Source organism: Amblyomma mixtum, chromosome 3 (genome assembly GCF_055824585.1).
Source record: "Amblyomma mixtum isolate Tamu chromosome 3, ASM5582458v1, whole genome shotgun sequence".
Taxonomy (NCBI): domain Eukaryota; kingdom Metazoa; phylum Arthropoda; class Arachnida; order Ixodida; family Ixodidae; genus Amblyomma; species Amblyomma mixtum.
In genome coordinates, this window is record NC_143014.1 from 49,132,074 (window position 1) to 49,150,599 (window position 18,526).

At 47.0% G+C, this 18,526-nt stretch overlaps 2 protein-coding genes across 4 annotated transcripts in view; one reads left to right on the plus strand and one right to left on the minus strand.

The window, feature by feature from the left end:
- Positions 1-18,526, minus strand: part of LOC149350121 (uncharacterized) — a 602,760-nt gene that overhangs the window by 262,206 nt on the left and 322,028 nt on the right. The gene's annotated exons all lie outside the window — the stretch shown is intronic.
- Positions 8,414-18,526, plus strand: part of LOC149350134 (uncharacterized) — a 43,307-nt gene continuing 33,194 nt past the window's right edge. For both annotated transcript variants that reach the window (XM_089579112.1, XM_089579111.1), the window contains exon 1: positions 8,414-8,810. In XM_089579112.1, the coding sequence (XP_089435238.1) occupies positions 8,684-8,810 (127 nt within the window). In that variant the 5' untranslated portion in view covers positions 8,414-8,683. The remainder of the gene's footprint in view (positions 8,811-18,526) is intronic.

Sequence of the window (18,526 nt, forward strand, 5' to 3'; positions counted from 1 at the left end):
CCAGGTGGTCGAAATTTCCGGAGCCCTCCACTACGGCGTCTCTCATAGCCTTAGTCGCTTTGGGACGTTAAACCCCATAAACCAACCAACCAACCCTATTCGGGAGCCACTCGCAGTGCATTTGTAGCAGTAACAAGAAATCCGACGCGCGCCGCAATCCAGGAAGGCGAAGAGAGACCCGAGAGACGCTGCCGACCCTGCTGCTGGGGTGCTGGGTATGGCTGGGTGCGACAACCAGAAGTCCCAAACCGAACGTCAGCGATTGACGTAATCATGGGCGGGGCCCAGTCCCAGAGCTGTTTTCTTTATTTTTTTCTGGTGCCCCGCGTGTACGAGTTGAGGGGCGAGAGGAGGAGTGTTAAGTTTTAATCGTCTATAACTTCGTGGTTATTGATGCTAGCTAAAAAATTCTTGCGGTGGCGTGAGTTATGGAATGCCTATCTCCCGTCTGCTTTATGTAATCTCAATTAATTTATTGCATAGTCGCTTTAAATGAATATGCACATAGGTGGTGCGCGTTGCTGGATCGCATGGATGACACTGCAAACTCAACAGCAGTGACAAAGGTCTACGCACACGACCCGCTTCTCGGCTCGAGCATTTTTGTTATCACATGCACTGTGTGTTCATTTGGACTTCCTTTGCGCCGCCGCGGTGGCTCAGTGGTTATGGTGCTCGGCCGCTGACCCCAAATACGCGGGTTCGATCCCGGCCGCGGCAGTTGAATTTCGATGGAGGTAAAATGCTAGAGGCCCGTGTGCTGTGCGATGCCAGTGCACGTTAAAGAACCCAAGGTGGTCGCAATTTCCGGAGCACTTCACTACGGTATCCCTCATAGCCTGAGTCCATTTGGGACGTTAAATACCTCTAAACCAACCAAACGAACTTCTTTTGCGAATGGCAAGCCCTCCACCGCTCTTCTCCGGCACCCCGCGCTGCATATAGGTGACTGCGGAAAATAAATAATCGGTACTTTGCGGACCTCAGAGGCGCTGTTAGAACAGTGCGAACACGTGTGTCTCACACGTTAGTTCTTATCGGCCTCGATGGAGGCGAAACGCAAAATGTATCCGTGAGCAAGCTTATAAATCGTGTTTACTTTCGATACGCTTTGGCTGTCGCTAAGAAATCGGCAAAGCGGCGCTAGTAACCTCGGACTCGTAACGGACTAGCGGTTCGAGGCTGCGCCGGTTGTGCAGCTAACCACATTCCGCTTAGGCGTTTTTTTTTTTTTTTTATAGTGTTAGCATCCTCGCTTCACAGTCACTTCGCGTATCGCATTCAGACTGGCGTTTGGAATCAGCGTGCATCGGATATTCCGCCGGTACTTTATGGGCCGCACCAAATACGTCGTCAACGAACGCCACTTCGGCTGACCACCTGCGCTTAATCGCTGCTAGAGCCCGCCGCGAAAACGACGAAAGTTGGTCGCGGGTTGGGTTCCCCTCGATTCTGGGATAGAAGCTCGAATAGCGGTCAATGCCAGCAGCGCTTCCATATGAAACAAGAGAGCCGCATTTAGTCAAGACACATTCTCGGACAAGTGATCGGTCATTCGGCCTCTCGCTGTACGGCGTCTGCTGTGCATGAGCACACCACATAAATATCTGACAAAAGGCGCCGATTATGTGGGAGTCATCTGCACACAACGCATACTCATGACTGGACTTGGGAAGCCTTGTTACCACTCTGGAGCAGTCGCTCTTTCGCACAAAGGTGGTCGTAGATTGTCACAACGGCCGCTCATAAGGCAGCATAGAAGGCAGCATTTCTTTACATGCTGCTGACACGAAGCCCGCCATGGCGAGGCGTAGTGCTGGTAGCGGACGGAGCTTGCAACGCTACAGCCGTACCGTCGGCCGTAAATTTGGCCCGAATGCTCAAGCACATGACTTGAACTCGGAGCGCAAGCTAGCGCCGCGAACGGCTTCGGGGCAGCTGCACCGTGGGAAGAAGCAAAAGCAGACGACGCACCTCACGCAGAGAGCAGTGCGGGGTGAGCTCGAGTGGCAGAAAGCTTTCCCTTGTGGCGCTCTAACCACGGTTACCTTCTTTCGTGTTGGCATGACCTGTCTGCGCCTATGGTTATGTCGTAGTAAGGAGCTCAGATGCCGGCCGTCAAGCGCCAGCTCGCGCACTCTACAAATGAGATCGCTGTGACCAATATGTACACAAATGAGTTGAACGGCTGTCAGTGTCGACAATCCCTTCACTTAAATACCAAAGTTTATTCTGCTCAATAGGCGTCGTCCCGAGCCAGCGCCAAATGACAGAGCTCCGACTACCGTCGATGCATCCGGCTTTCGCGCAACAGAAAGACAACACCACGAAATACGCATATACTCGGCGCGGAATGGTGTCGACCACGGGGCTCATTTGAGAGCGCAGCCTCACACAATCTGTGCCGAGCATACTCTGAAAAATCAGATCAAAAAAAGAAAAAAAACCGTTTCAATGCGCAGAACAACGGAATCAAAGTTAACCTTTTTTCCAGAGCAATCTGCAATAGTTTTGAGCAATAAAATGCGCCTATCCACAAACCTTGCCGCCTGACACCTGCATCACGGGTAATCACGGCTCTGCATTAGCCACCCTATCTGCATGCAATTATCTTCCGACAGAAAGGCGTACGAATGGCGCCGCTTACTGCGCTCCGAATATTACATAATAAGTCTCGCAGTTTCGCTACCTGGCGACAGATGGCGACGCAGAAAAGCTTGCCTGGTAGCGGCGGGGCTAAATGATGTCCTGAATGGTAACGCCGCACAAGTAGGGAAAACATTAGCTGAGGGAGTTGACGGTATAAGGGCGATAGCACAGCAAGCGCAGATCGTGGTGTGTACAGTGCCTGAGGTACAAGGAAGGAATGCAGAGGTTGCTAAAGACGTTGTGAATCTTAATCGCGAGATAAGGCAGTTAGGCCTCGAGAAAGGCTTTGAGGTGGTAGAAATAAACAAGGAAGTGCACAGGGCAGGTTCGGGCAGAGACTTTGGACGAGATGGCATCCATTTCAGTGGAAGGGTAGGAGAAGAGATAGGCAGGCGCCTGGGAGGCCGAGCGGTAGCTTTTTTAGGGGGTCCACGGTGGCTCAGGGCGTAGGTGTAGGTAGAAGCGATGTAAATGTAACAATGGCGGCTGATCCCAACAAAATGGCCACTAGGAGGCCCAGAAAGAAAACTACGAAAAAGAAATTTAACGCCAGGATCAGTTACATAAACATGCAAGGGGGTAGAAAGAGAGCGAAATGGCTAGAAATAGAACAGCAGTTAAAGGACGAAGCAGTAGGTGTGTACGCTCTATGCGAGACACATCTGAGGGATCTAGAAGATCCACCTTTCATCGATGGCTATGTCTGGGAAGGGTGCAACAGAACAACAACGGAGAAGAAGGGAGGAGGAGTAGGTATGCTGATACATCAAGGAACAAATTGGCAAAGAATAAAATCAACTTGCAAAGAACATGTCTGGGTATCAGGTACAATTGCTGGCAAAAGGACATGGCTAGGGGTAGTTTATTTAGGGACCGGGGACAAATGCAGGCAAGAAAACAAGGATCTAGTTAAGTGCCTCAATGACGATATAAAGCAGATATGAGACGGTGTCGATATTATTTTGCTTGGAGACATGAACGGCCACATCGAGGATCTGGATGGATACACAGATTGTAACGGGAAGTTAATGCTAGACTTGTGTGAGCGGCACAACTTAGTTATTGTCAATAGAGAAACTAAATGTGAGGGACAAATCACGTGGGAATCCCGTAACAGGCAAACAACCATTGACTACTGTCTAATGTCGCAGGGCATCTATAGCAAGCTCGCAATAATGGAAATAGACGAAGAGGGGAAGGACAGCCTAGGAAGTGATCATAAACGTATTAGTCTACAGTTGGGAGCCCTAGTCAAAAGAGAAATGCAACGAAGTCCAAAAGACAACGCAAAATTAAATGATGAACAAATAGCGCTAATATCAGCCGATATAGAAGAAATAATTGAGAAACGCCACATGGAAAATTGGGATTAAAATCAGTTGGAACTGCTCATCGCTACAAAAATGAAACAAGTGAAAGGAGTTAACCGCTGGAGAGGAAAGAGGAAGCCACGAAGCTGGTGGAATATGGAAATTAAGGAGGCCATCGAACAACGACGGGTGGCTTCAAGGGAACACAGAGAAGCAAAGAGGGCGCAGTTATCTGTAGAGGAAATAGGAAAAAAATGGGAATCTTATCGACAAAAGAAACAGCAAGTTCAGGTCCTAGTCCAGGCTAAAATAAAGCAGTCCTCTGATAAATGGCTGGCTGAAGTTCGCGAGGCAAATAAAGGGGGGCCAAGAAAATTCTGGAACCATATAAGCTGGTTGGGAAAAACAAATCAAAGAAAGCAGGAACAGATTATAGATGCTGAGGGAAAATGTTTGGAGGGAGACGATGCTGTGGACTACATTACGTCATTTATAGCTGCGTCTTTTAGCGACGCCAATGGGGTAATCTCCCCAAGTGAGGCGGCAACACAGGACAGCACAAAAGAGAACAGCTTAGAACTGACTAGTCTTAACTGGGAAAAGGCGGAAGCGAATATTCCTAAAACCACATCCGCAGGGATAGACGAAATTCCAATTAAGCTGATTAATGAACTTGGCCCAAGAAGCAAGGACGCGCTGATAAAAGCATTGGAGGCAGTCATAACAAATCAGCAAATTCCGCACAGCTGGAGACAGAGTAAAATGAATTTGATTTATAAAGGGAAAGGAGATAAGATGAACATAAAATCCTTCCGTCCGATTACTATAACATCTGTTATGTACAGGCTGGCAATGCAGGCGGTGAAATTAAAAATGCAGTCATGGGTAGAAGGGAATAGGATACTCGGAGAACTTCAGAATGGGTTCAGAAGGGGTAGGCGGTTAGATGATAGCCTGTTCGTGCTTACCCAATGCATAGAAATAGCTAAGGCGGAAAATAGACCTCTGTTTATAGCCTTTCTAGACATAAGCGGTGCATACGATAACGTGAACAGGGAACTCCTGTGGAGCATATTGAAAGATTTAGGTATTGGTGATGAGGTAATTGATTTTCTACAGGAAATCTACCGAGATAATGAAGTTGAAATTACATGGGAAGGGAAAAAAAGTACCACAACTGTAGGGGTGCACAAAGGATTAAGGCAAGGTTGCCCTCTATCACCGCTGCTGTTCATGCTTTACGTGATAAATATGGAAAGAAGGCTAGAAGAAAGTAATCTGGGTTATAATCTATCGTACAGATTAGGCGGAAATGTAGTTGAGCAGCGACTCCCGGGTTTAATGTATGCGGACGATATTGTACTGTTAGCAGATAGCCAGGAAGATTTACAAACTTTGGTTAATTGCTGTGGAGACGAAGGAGACGCTCTAGGATTCAGTTTTAGCGCAACTAAATCAGGTGTGATGATTTTTAACGATACAACTGATCAGGTGCTTACAATACAAGGACACGAAATACCCAAAGTGGCCGAATACAAATACCTCGGGATATGGCTAAACGAAGGGCAGATATACACGGAAAAGCATGAACAGGCTCTTAGGGCAAAAGGACGAAGAGACGCCGGGATAATGAAACATAGGGCATTATGGGGGTACAACAAATATGAAGTACTAAGAGGTATTTGGAAAGGAATAATGGTGCCGGGACTTACTTTCGGCAATGCGGTTCTGTGCTTAAGGGCAGAAGTTCAGTCGAGATTAGACGTAAATCAGAGAGCTGTTGGAAGATTAGCACTAGGTGCCCACGGCAAAACCACAAACGAGGCAGTACAAGGGGATATGGGCTGGGCATCGTTCGAGGCACGGGAAGCTAAGAGTAAAATACTATATGAAGAACGCCTGAGGAAATTGGACGATAACAGATGGGCAGCTAAGGTATTTAAATATTTATACAGAAAGAACGTTGACTCACAGTGGCGGAAAAGAACTAGAAAACTAACCAGTAAGTATGCCGGTCATGAGGACGGAGAAAGAAAGAGCATTAAACGACAGGTTAAAAACGCGGAAGTTAAAAATTGGATGAATTCAATGGAAAAGAAACATAGTGTAGAACTATATCGATTCTGGAAAAGGCAGATCAGGAAAGAATTTTTCTATGATAACTCAAGAGGCAGTGCCCTACTCTTTGAAGCTAGATCAGGGTGTCTTAGAACGCGCAGCTACAAAAAGAAATTTAACGAAGAAGATGACACATGTGCAGTGTGTGGTAGATCTGTGGAAACAATTGAACACCTCATAATCAAATGTGATGGTATCCATCCGGATGTCGATGCAGGCACAGTCACTCTTTCTGAGGCCCTAGGGTTTAAAGATAACAATGGTCATGTAAATAAATCTGCAGTGGAAGTCAGCAAAAAGCGATTGGAGGATTGGTGGCTGAAAAGCAGAGATGTGGCATAAGGTTAGAATAGTAGGAAACCGTAGGCAAAGTTGATGGAGAATCTTAATGAGAATTGCCAACACAGTAAACAAAAAAAAATAATAAATAAAGAAAAGCTGAGCATGGTGGCAATTGCCACCACCCCGTTTCAAAGGGGGCGCTCCTATCCATCCATCCATCCATCCATCCATCCTAGAGTTACTGTTTGCATCGCTGTCGTCTGCTTGCAGTGAACGCGCCGTTGACCGAAAGTTTTGTTCGGCACGGACTCCCAATTCGTTCTGTATTGAATTTTGATTGCGGTTGTGTGTGCTGCTGTCGCCGGTATGGACGACAGGCTACAAGTCGTGCAAAGAAAACTTGTCGCTGTTTTCGGCACCACAGGACGAAGAACGTTTGAAGGAGTGGAGAAATGTCATCCTACGTAAGGTCTGTTTGCTGCAACCTTCAGACTATTTATGTGAGCACAGCATTTCGATCGAGCCTCAGCTCGCGCCGAAAACGTGGGAAGTCATGTATACAATTAAGGGCCCTCGTACGAAGACCGCGGCGACCGTGATTTTGAGAAAGATGCGGTGCCAACAAGGTTCCCTGACTGTCCTGCACACCTGCCGAGAGTCAGGAAGGAACGGAAAAGGCCTGCTCAGTGGCGCGATATTCCGGTGCCAAAATAAAAGAAAAAAACGCCGTGTTCTTCACGAGCCGCTCGACGGTCCTCAAGAGGATGCGGCGAATCAAGACCCGTCTACGCGGAGCAGGGCCCGCAGGAATCATCCTCCTCGGACACCACATTGCGCGGCTTCAGCTACTTGTTCGAAGTGTCGCCGAACATTTTACCTTCTAGCTCTTGGGGCTGGCATCGACTCGAACTAGAGGGAGTCAGAAGCGTGTACTTAATTCGAAAGCTGAGCGCATCAAAGTTGACCATGCATGCACTTAACTGACAGCACCGCCAATCCCGTCTCCTCTAGCCGTGTCGACACGGATCGTAGACGGCACTGAGGACCGAGGGCAAACCTCGCTAGATGAATTTCAGCTGCCAAAACGAAACACGAAGCGCCGAAAATGTGGCCGAGCTTTGTCCAAACAAGCGGATGACGATGTTGTCTGTCATGTTGGACTGAATCCCCTTAACGTTTTTTTTTTTTTCGGTTTTACGAGCTGATGAATTACGGATGACCGATCAATACAGGCATCCACTTTTTATCGGCCTGGTGGCAAGCGAACTGTTGGTATTACCAATGTTTCGCACGCGCTTAATAGCCTGAAGGCCACGAGAACGACTGGTAAGCACTGAGAATTATCGGAAAATATGCATCTCATTTTTTTCTTATTTACGCATTATGGCTAAGCTTTGCATTTAAACTAGTTGTCCTCATTGCCCCAACGAACTTCGCCGTTTCTAACTTCAAAAGCGGTCGCAGTCGTGTGGCGCCATCTGGCCGAGTGCCGAGAACTGCGAGGGGTTCTGTGCCTATCCGTACCAGCTGCGGAGCGCTCCTTGAGACACCTTTCTATTCTTGCACCGTGGTCAGAACGTTGTCTGTCCTAAATTTTGCAATGTTGGAAGTAAAAATATATTGCAAAAAAAATAAAATCATTGTGAATAGAAGAATAAAAAATGCTTGTGTTTGTTGCCAGATGTTTGCGTTTTACACATGTTGCCAGATTTTGCTAATAAAAACATAATTTTTGTGTTTCTTCTACTAGACAAATGAAACATGCATTAAACATACAAAGCTTATTGCATCAATAATAAAATATTTTTTCATTAGTATATTTTACAATAAGTTTATTTACAGTGTTTCCAGGTTTCGAAATGTGTTTATTGAACATGGTGGCCAGATTTTTAAGTTACACAACTCCTACTTTTCTGATTGCTTACTTCCACAACCCACCAACATTGCAAAGTATTTATACTGACAAATTTTAAGTAATTATGTACAAATATTGCTTCAGAGTTCAGTGTGAAAAATAAGTGCAAATGCGAACAGCGCCACTTCTGGCAGCTTGCAGTACTTCCGCCTGACGGACCTAACCAAATGGACCGAATAGACGTCGTTATCGGATATGAAACAAATTGCCTACTTTATTGTGGCACAGAAAAAGCGCTAAGGACTCAAAGTGCAAAAAGGACAAGAATTTCCCGCTTTTGTTGTTCTGCGACGTTGTCGTGGTGGTTTTCTGCAGCGGCACATGGCCGCACAGCGGTGGTCTGTTCGACAGGCGCGCACGGAAAGTCGAAACAATTTTTCCTCAACCCGATCGGAGTGCAGCACAGGTGATGTGTGTATCGCACGAAGGATTTGTGCAGCGGTCCCTTTGGCTTGTGAACACCTCGTCTGCTGACCTTCTCCCCGAACCGCCTGTTGGTCTTCCAGGCACTTTGCAAGGGCGGGTGCCTGCTGCGGGTAAGATCTTGGTCCAGAGCGTCTTCGTCTTCGGAGACGGTTTCACGCGTTGCCTGGTCGCCTGAGAGACTGTGTTTGGACCTCAAATAGCAGCTTGTTTTCTTTGTCCACTTTGTTGCAAGTCATACTTAGCGTAACTTGGCGTGCCCCACTTCATTAGCACTGGCACCAAGGTGTGAAGTTTTTGTTTGCTTTTTTTCTTTAACCGTAAAGCGTGAGGCGGTTTCCATTTTGTTTCATTTGTGGAATTTTCATTGTACTTAAATTCAAGAAGTGCCTGTGCCCAACGCCACTGTGTTTTGGTACTTCTGAAGTGTAGGAGCTCGAAAATCAGACGACACAGTGTCTAAAGCCCCGACGATAGTGTCTTAAGATAGTCCGCTGTACCAGTCGATTCTCATTAAACTTACTACGGACTTGCGAGAACGTTTTCGCAGTCTAGTTGGTGCATACTGAAAGGGGTACTTTACACGCGCAGGCGGACAAACAGTGGAAGAAACGAAGTGACTGAACGGAGCGCTAACAACTCTGGCATTTTATACAGCAGCTGCTCACATAAACAAAACAGAATGGCAGGATAACGTAGGAAGAAATCAAACAACTGATATCCCGTCATCGATATCCCAAGTCCGGTAGCTCGTTTGTCAGCAACCCCTCAATTTTTCTATTAAAAAAAAACTAAAAACAAATGTCTCGCGCTGTTTCATGCCTTTAGTTGGTGCAATGACGGGATATCAGTTGATCTGATTTTTTTCTTACGTTATCCTGCCATTCTGTTTTGTTGATATGAGCAGCTGCTGTATATAAGCGACTGCTCGGTCGATAAAATGCCGGAGTTGTTAGTCAGCGCTCTGTTCTGTCTCTTCGTTTCTTCCTGTGTTTGTCCGACTGCGCGTCCGACCTCTTTGAAAGTTTACCACGGACGTCGCTGCAGGCCCCACGGAAGGCACGCAGGTTGCACGCTACATTCGCGACTTTCGACGAGGTGCTAGAAGTTCGCCCATTCTTACAAGCGACACAGATCGGCGTCCTCACGCTTGGTTGCGAGCGGCGAACACCGCTGTAACTCGCACCAGGCTGCATGCCCTGCAAGCCACGGCGGTAGGTGACACGCCGCACGCCTGCAGAGATAGGAATTCGTTCGCTGCCTTGGCTTCGCACTTGGTAAACAGTCTCGTAATCTGTCATCTCCATCTACTCGTAATTTAAGCCAGAATTTCCGCCGTCTGAGATTCGGCGCCGTCGTACACGGCACAACTCGCTTTCACCGTGCAGAACACCCGTCCGTGATGCGTGGTGATCCCTAAGAAATGTTTTGCAAGCTCTATTTGCCGGTAAACAGAGCAGATGTGATGTTCATCATTAAAAATATTTTTTCGGTTCTACCTCACAGCCATGGCAAAAGGCATGTTGAATCTGTTTGAGGCTTACACTGCTGCAGTAAGTAGCGATGGCCAGCCCGACGTACCCGGGGGAAAAATGTATCGGGTTCGTCAGACGTGCCTTTAGCCGCGGCCTAAAAGCATAGCGATCGCATCCGTACCAAGAATAAAAACGTATCGGGACAGTTCGGAGGACCAAATTGCCAATCTCGTCTATGACTAGCTTTAATAGCCGTTCAGGAGGTCCCTCCGAGTGACCAGTGGTTTTGCTTTTGACTAATAGTTGTGAACTGTGTTTGAGCTGCATTTTATGTAATGGCTCACGCTAATGCTACCGTATATGCTTCCTGTCTGAAGCAAAATGTTACAATTTGAAGGAAACGCTGAAAATGAAAGATCAGCGGCGTGTGACTATACCGATATATATAGTAGCCACTTCGCGTACTTTTTAGCGAATGGTTTTAGTTTTCACATTTCATGAGCACGCGCCAAGCCGGCTCGTCAAACGCGAGGCGAAGAGTGTGACGTCATAACGCCCTTATCGGACCAGGAGCCGGCTGCCCTATTTGAAGCCTGCCGCCGCACACCTGTTTAACATGAAGCGTGGTTCTGCTGACCGCAAAAGTCATTACACAAGTTACGAATAGGGCTCTGACGATTAAGTCTTCGCACTTATGGGAACAAAATAAAATAAGGGCTCGTGGCTATGCAACGGTCGGGCATGTAGGGACCAGCAGTACCTTGAGCTTTTCTCTCGCATGCTTACTACAATTTCGGCAACAGTTAAAATGACGCTGCGTTGTGCGCAATCATTCGGGGTAGAGGCAGAAAGGCAGCTATTTACCAAAGCGTTACTAATAACATCGTACATCGCTTTCTCTTGTCCGATTCGATTTGAAGCATCCGTTTACCTCCTCAAACCACACGAAGCCTGAACCTGCGCCTTCTTGACAGTTAGCCAATTTGAACAAACGCGAGCGCACCAGAAATTGTTCTCTGCACTTTACTAAGCATAACTAACCGCTGTACGGGACAAATAGAATGTGAACTGAGAGAACTCATTGCTGCGTTGAATTAAACATAGCCGTAAGCTAAGCACTGTGCTTTCCCACGCTAATAGCGCATCAGTCTAGATATCAGTAGCGAACGTCACATTGCTATTCTTTCAGCTTAACAGTCTTACTATATAAGACTGGGACGACAACAAGATGGTTTGGTTTGGTTTTATGGGGTTTAACGTCCCAAAGCGACTAAGGCTATGAGAGACGCCGTAGTGGAAGGCTCCGGAAATTTCGACCACCAGGGGTTCTTTAACGTGCACTGACATCGCACAGTACACGGGGCTCTAGACAAGAAGTTTTTCAAGCTATTGCGGACCGGGATTTAACCGACGGCAAAAACTTAGCGATCACTCCAGAGACTGCTTTGGAGAAATGCGAAAGCACTAGCGTTTTACGCGACGTTAGCGGCTCCTAGTCGTTTCTACGTCTAGTTATCCACTCCGTTAAGGTCCGACCGCCACTCCTCGATCCCCAATGCTACCACTCACTCGACAGTGTGCACTTTTTTGTTCTGATTGGTTTTAGGCGCGACGTCATCAGACGTACGGATGGCGTCACATTGTCTCGCTAATTAGCCCCATTAATAAAACCAAATAAGTTCATTCATTAATTAGCGTCATTAATCAAGATTATAAATCAATATCATTACATTAATTAATGACTAATGCTGGTGACCTATGACTAATGACTCTGACTCGACCACTCTTCAGATCGTGACATCCTGGCGACACGTTTTGCGGACACATAGCCTAGTAATGCTTTCGTATTAATAAAAAAATCTAATTATATAAATCGGTATTTATTTACTATCTTACGCGTCATACCTGTCCAAGCGCAGTGCTCTTCCTTAGCGCTGCCTGAGTAAGAAAACAGTGTCAACCTCCACTCCCCTCCACGCCTGACGCGCGTACTTGGTCCTATCAGCATTGTGTTTTGCCGAGAAGAAAAAAATAGAACAGCGTCGGACTTTCGGTGTTGACTTGCGAGCGCCATGCCTAGCTAGAATTCTGAACACAACTGCACTAGATGCACAATCCACGCGAAGAAAAAGGTACGAAGAAATTCACCAGTCAAAGACGCACACTTTATCCATGATGGTTTCATAGTTCTCGGACCTTCGCATATCTGAGAAACGTAAGGTGCGTCTTGAGCAACAGTGCTGTTTTGACGGCCTTGAGCGTAGCAGTGCCTCGTCATTTTGTTTCGCCGCACTGAAAGGTTCATTACGAAGGCGGATCAAAGGAAAGTGGAGTGTTAGACAAAGCTAATACACAGAAAGCTATATCCCGTCGACCACGCGTATAGCGATTTGAATCCCGCAGGAGCAACGGGGGTGTTATGACACGTCCGGTCTCGATGGGGGCGCGCTGGTTATGGCATGCAGCTTCCAGAAGCGGCCGCCAGTTGCGGCGGCACGATAAAAATCGCAAACAAAAAGGCGTTATGAGTCTTTTTTTCCTGCAAAAGCTTGTATTGATCATTTTCATCCGTTCGTTTGTCAAAAACTGCCGCTGGGAAATTTCGGTTGTGTGTGTGTGTGTGTGTGTGTGTGTGTGTGTGTGTGTGTGTGTGTGTGTGTGTGTGTGTGTGTGTGTGTGTGTGTGTGTGTGTGTGTGTGTGTGTGTGTGTGTGTGCGCGTGTGTGTGCGCGCGTGTGTGTGCGTGTGTGCGCGCATGTGTTTGGTTGGTTGGTTGGTTTATTGGTGTTTAACGTCCCAAAGCGACTAAGGCTATGAGCGACGCTGTAGTGGAGGGCTCCGGAAATTTCGACCACCTGGGGTTCTTTAACGTGCACTGACATCGCACAGTACACGGGCCTCTAGAATTTCTCCTCCAAAGGATTTCAACCGCCGCGACCGGGATCGAACCCACGTCTTTCGGGTCAGCAGCCGAGCACCATAACCGCTGAGCCACCGCGGCGGCGCATATATATATATATATATATATATATATATATATATATATATATATATATATATATATATATATACACACACACACAGGGTGTCCCAGCTAAAAGTAACCAAGCTTTTAAAAATGAAGTGTTCTAGCCCCGTGAGACCAACTGAGGGTTGTTGCCAGTCGCGTGTCCTAGTCTGCGGTATTTTTTTTATTGTGCAAACGTAATTAATTAGCAGAGACTGATTAGCTAACTTTTTAATTATTGCCTTTAGGAAGAAAGTGTCAATGCAGGAATTGTAGATCCCATAGAAAAATAACCGGTTGCGGTGTTTCCAACCAAGTACCACTTATACAGCTTCTTTTATTTGCCTTAAAAGAAAGCCCGCGAAATACAAAAAGAACCACGTGATAAGGAAGCAGTTTCAGCGCTCCCAAACGACCGGTCAAGCAACGACATCTGCTTAGGTTTGCAACGCTGCCCCGAACAGGGTTCGGCGTTTTGAGGTGGTGGCGAGATATGCGTCATGAAAAGTAAGCGGGCGCTGGTTTTCAAGGAAGTGAAGCGCGGCTCGCATGGAGCGCTTTTTCACGCTAAACCTCGCCTCGAGTGATAGGCATGTGGCCGTGCCGCCGAACTTGCACCGTCACGCGCTGAAGGAGCGGTCGCCCTATCGCCCATGCGAGAGTTACTGGCGTATATCTCGCAACCATCGCAAAACGCCGAACCCCGTTCGGGACAGGGTTGCAAAGATAAGCGAATGTCGTTGTTTGATCGGTCGTCTGGGAGCGCTGAAATTGCTTCCCTATCACGTGGTTCTTTTTGTATTTCGCGGGCTTTCTTTTAAGGCAAATAAAAGAAGCTGTATCAGTGGTACTTGGTTGGAAACACCGCAACCGGTTCTTTTCTATGGGATCTACAATTCCTGCATTGACGATTTCTTCCTAAAGGCAATAATTAAAAAGTTAGCTAATCAGTCTCTGCTAATTAATTACGTTTGCACAATAAAAAAAATACCGCAGACTAGGACACGCGACTGGCAACAACCCTCAGTTGGTCTCACGGGGCTAGGACACTTCGTCTTTTTAAAAGCTTGGTTACTTTTAGCTGGGACACCCTGTATATATATATAAAGAAGTTGGGAAAGTCACATTGAAAAACTTAACAGATTTATTCAACGTTTCGACCAGGGACTGGTCTTTTTCAAGAATGATCATACAGTGCATGGAAGAGCCTTCTTATAGCGGTGAACATGGCACACACAGGGCTTGAAAAAGAAAAATGAGAAAAACCAAAGGGGAAAGAGGAACACAGCCAAGACACGAAACCCAAACACTAAGATGCGCCAGCAAAGGCGCCGCTTGAAAGAGGTGAAAGAGTGAGGTGGGCCCGAGCGGGCACGGGACTAGTTGGAAAAAAAAAGAAGAAAAAAAGGCGTGGGGGTGGTTAACAAAAGAGGGAAGTGCCTGCCAATTGTGTGCGTGGCCCCGCGCGACTCCAGAAGAAAACAGGAGGACACACAGGTTGCGGCTGAGGTAAGTGTCTCCACACGGTGGCACTTGGACCCCAAGACCAGATGAGTTTGCATATGAAGACCATATGGAAAGCTCCTTCTTTACAGGAGTAGAAAAAAGAATAAATAAAGACAAAAAATGGCACTGCGATGGCCGAAGGAAGCAAAACCCCATGAGGGTCGCACATGAGAACCACATGGATAGGCTCCTTCTTTACAGGAGTGGAGAAAAAGTATAAATAAAGACAGAAAATGACACTGCGATGGCCGAAGGGAACAAAAACACACACACGCAGAGGTGACAAGAATACACAGAATACACACAGGATTGTGTCACTTTTGTAGCATGTTTAAGCAGAGGATATATGGGGAAATGCGTAAAAGCCCACAAATTAAGATAAAGACAGCGCCTGAGTGTTAGAAAGTGTACCAAAAAGGCAAATTTCATTACAGGGAACACAACAACAATATTAGAATAAATACAAATGGCACGCGAGATAATACAGGCGCCCAAAATAATACAGTTCAAGAGTGTGAAAAAATGTCCTAAGAAACAAAGTTTACGCAAACGCCGTGATCAGCAACAACAAAACGATAATAATGCGATGAATACACATGAGAGACGAGCGTCACATAATTCGTGCTTAACCACAACAAAAATAATGTCAGTACCTCGACTGGAAATGAAAGTGTTAAATACAGAACAAATTGTTATGCAACTGTCATCAAAGTAAATTTAAGAAACATTATTTTCGATGCAAAAGAGTTCCCAAGGAAAAGAAAAACAAACAAACAAAACATTGCAGAAAGATTTAGCCAGAAAGGCAGGAGAGTTTGCCAGAGCTTTCATTAATTCCAGCAGACAAGGTGTTAAATTTAAATATTAGATATGATTCACAGGCTTCCCTGTCGAAATGTGTCTGGAAGCCAGATTGGAGTATGGTGGCCTTGAACTTTCCAAATGAATGGCCTTTTGTCGTTACGTGTCTTGAAAGAGGCAGATCTGGCAGTGATCTTATATGTGCTCTGTGGTTATTTATTCTCAGTCGGAAAGGAGTTTCAGTTTGCCCAATATACTGATCACAGCACACACCGCACTCCAGGAGGTAGACTACGTTGCTGGTGTCACAGTTGAAATCTCCTCGAATTTTGAATGAGAAAGACGACGCTGTGCTGCGAGCTTCTGTGACCTTATTCATCATTGGACAAAGTTTACAGCGCGGTTTATTGCACGGTGTGCACCCTGAGACTTCACCGTTGTCTAGTTTCGAGGAGGTTACGGCATCTTTGATATTTCTTGCCCTCCGATATACGACACGGGGTGGTTCGGGAAGCAAGCGCTTCATTTTGTCGCTCTGAAGGAGAATGTTGTGATGCTTTCTGAGAATAGCATTAACATTCGGTGCTGTTGGAGAGTAGGTTAATATCAGATTAGTTGGGTAGTTCGTCTGCGCAGTCGTGGTGTTATTTAGCATTGTACGGCGGTCTTGTACTGCAGCTTTTTCCAAGGCATCGTCGATGATAGGCTTCGGGTAGCACTGTCGGACCAAATCCTTGCGGAGTGTCTCACAGTTAGAAGCGAAGTCCTCTTCACGGGAGCAGATACGTTTAAAGGCCCGTTCACACTTGCGAGTCGCAGAGGTCGCGCGACTGTTTTGGTCGAAAAGCGACAGTCGCAAACGGTCGCCCTGGTCGAAAAGCGACAGTCGCGGGCCAGTCGCTCGGTGCTCGATTTTTCAGCCTCGCGACTGCGAGTCGCAAACCTCTGAACCAATCAGCGAGCGAGCCAAGCTTCCGGCAACGACACCGCTCGCGGGCGCGCCGGGCGACGACCTGCGCTGCTCCCAGCGGGCTGCCGTAGTCGTCGCTAAGCCTAGCCGGTTTCATATCGATGTCGCAACTGAGGGCGCTTCGGATCCTGGCCAGCGCTAGTAATTAAGATGCTGCTTTCGTCACCACTTTATTGTGGACCTTATATCATAATAATATCAAGACATGCTCGACTTCCGCGACGCCTTCAGCAGCGGACCTAGCAGACAACAGTCGAGCCGCATGGAGCAGCAGCAGCAAAGCGGCTCTGGGAAGAAATTTGCTTTTGTCGCTGTTATCCCTTCTACCAGCAACTCGGTACTGGCCAGCGATCTTCAAAAATGATTCATTTCTTACATTCCTGTACCCAAGGGCTTGGTATGAACGCGAACAAGCAATATTGGCGCATTTTTGTGACGCCGCGGCGGCCGGCATACTGCAGGCTGGTAGGCCGGCCCTACAGAGAAGCGCGCCTCTGTCATCGTGACGCTTGTACGACCTCGGTGCACATCAAAACCGTCACGACAACCTAATCTTCGCTCGGGTAGTTGTATTACATTGCGAATAGCAGTTTAGACTATCGAGCGCGAGTACAGGAGGCGCGGCCACAGCAGACGAAACTCTCGAAAGCGCGCGAACAACGTCATTCCCGAGAGTTTTCGCTTCAAACGAGAATCTAACGAGAAGGCGACCCGCTGGTCGCGCTTGCAAGTGTGAACACCGGTGCTGTCGAGCTGCTGCTTGGTCGCAAGCGACTGCGAGTCGCACGCCCTTTGCGACTCGCAAGTGTGAATGAGCCTTAAATCTGAGAGCCTGGCTATATGGTATTCCTTTCTTGCAATGTTTTACGTGGCTACTTTCGAAATGCAAGTATTGGTGCCTGTCCGTTGGCTTCCTAAACTCGGAGGTGACAAGCTAGTTTTGCGAGATCTGAAGTTTTACATCCAGAAAGCTGATCGTAGAGGTTGAGTAGGTGTGGGAAAAAGAGATGCTTCTGTGAGCATTATTAAAGTTAGCGATGAATTTGAGTAGCTCTTCTTCACCATGGCACCATATAAGAAATATGTCATCTATAAACCTCCTATAAAAAGGGGTCTGAAGAGACAGCTCTCCAGGTATTCAGTTTCCAGAATGCCCATAAATATATTGGCATAATTAGGACCTACTTTTGTCCCCATTGATGTGCCACTAATTTACACATCGCCAGCACGGACCGCATGAAAGTGAAATGCATTTGACGTGCTTTTGCTTCGTTGCGCAATCCATTTCCTTCAGTGTCCACGCTTCATGATTCTCCGCCTGCATCGTATTTTGGGTGACTACTTGCCTGATTTGGTCAAAATTAATCGGACATCCCCGTCGTCTGCAGCGACGGCGAACCCGGAACAGCCAGTGATATTCGCGAAGCTTTCCCCATCCACACGAGTGGAACCAATTGCGTCATCATGCCATCGATCGCGCTTTTAAATTAGGAACTGCATTATCTGACCTCTTAATTACCTTAATCGCTGTCCGAATCGTTTTGTTTTTTAGTTATTCTGGACAAGTGTAGTCCGAAATCTTTTCCTTTTTCTTCCATCGGTATTTTGCTTACGCAAATAAACCGCGCTTCAATTGGTAGTAGTCAGCGCGTGTTTTTGTCTTTGTCGTGTTCGTTTCGTTTGCGCTGCTTTGGTTTTTTCGTGATGAACCAACTAGCCCAAATTGCCACTTCTCCAAAAAGCAACATTTCGCAGAGGCGGTACCGGTATCACCAGCTCGCGTCCGCCAGAAGAACGAGCGGGCGAGTATTCCGGCCTGAACTGCGCACTGCCAAGTCGGCTTGCCGTAACTAACTTGCAGCACTACCAAAGCCAGATACCTCCGCAGCCAATCAGGAAAGCGCGTTAAATGTGTTCTTCCGCGCCTGGTCGTCTGATCGCGGCGTACACCGATATGGTTAGAAAGGAGTCTGCGTACCATACGCTGTCTACGTACCATAAGCGCAAGCATGCTTACTTGCGCTAAACGAAAGCATTTGGCAGGACGTTACGACGTTTGTCACATTCGCAC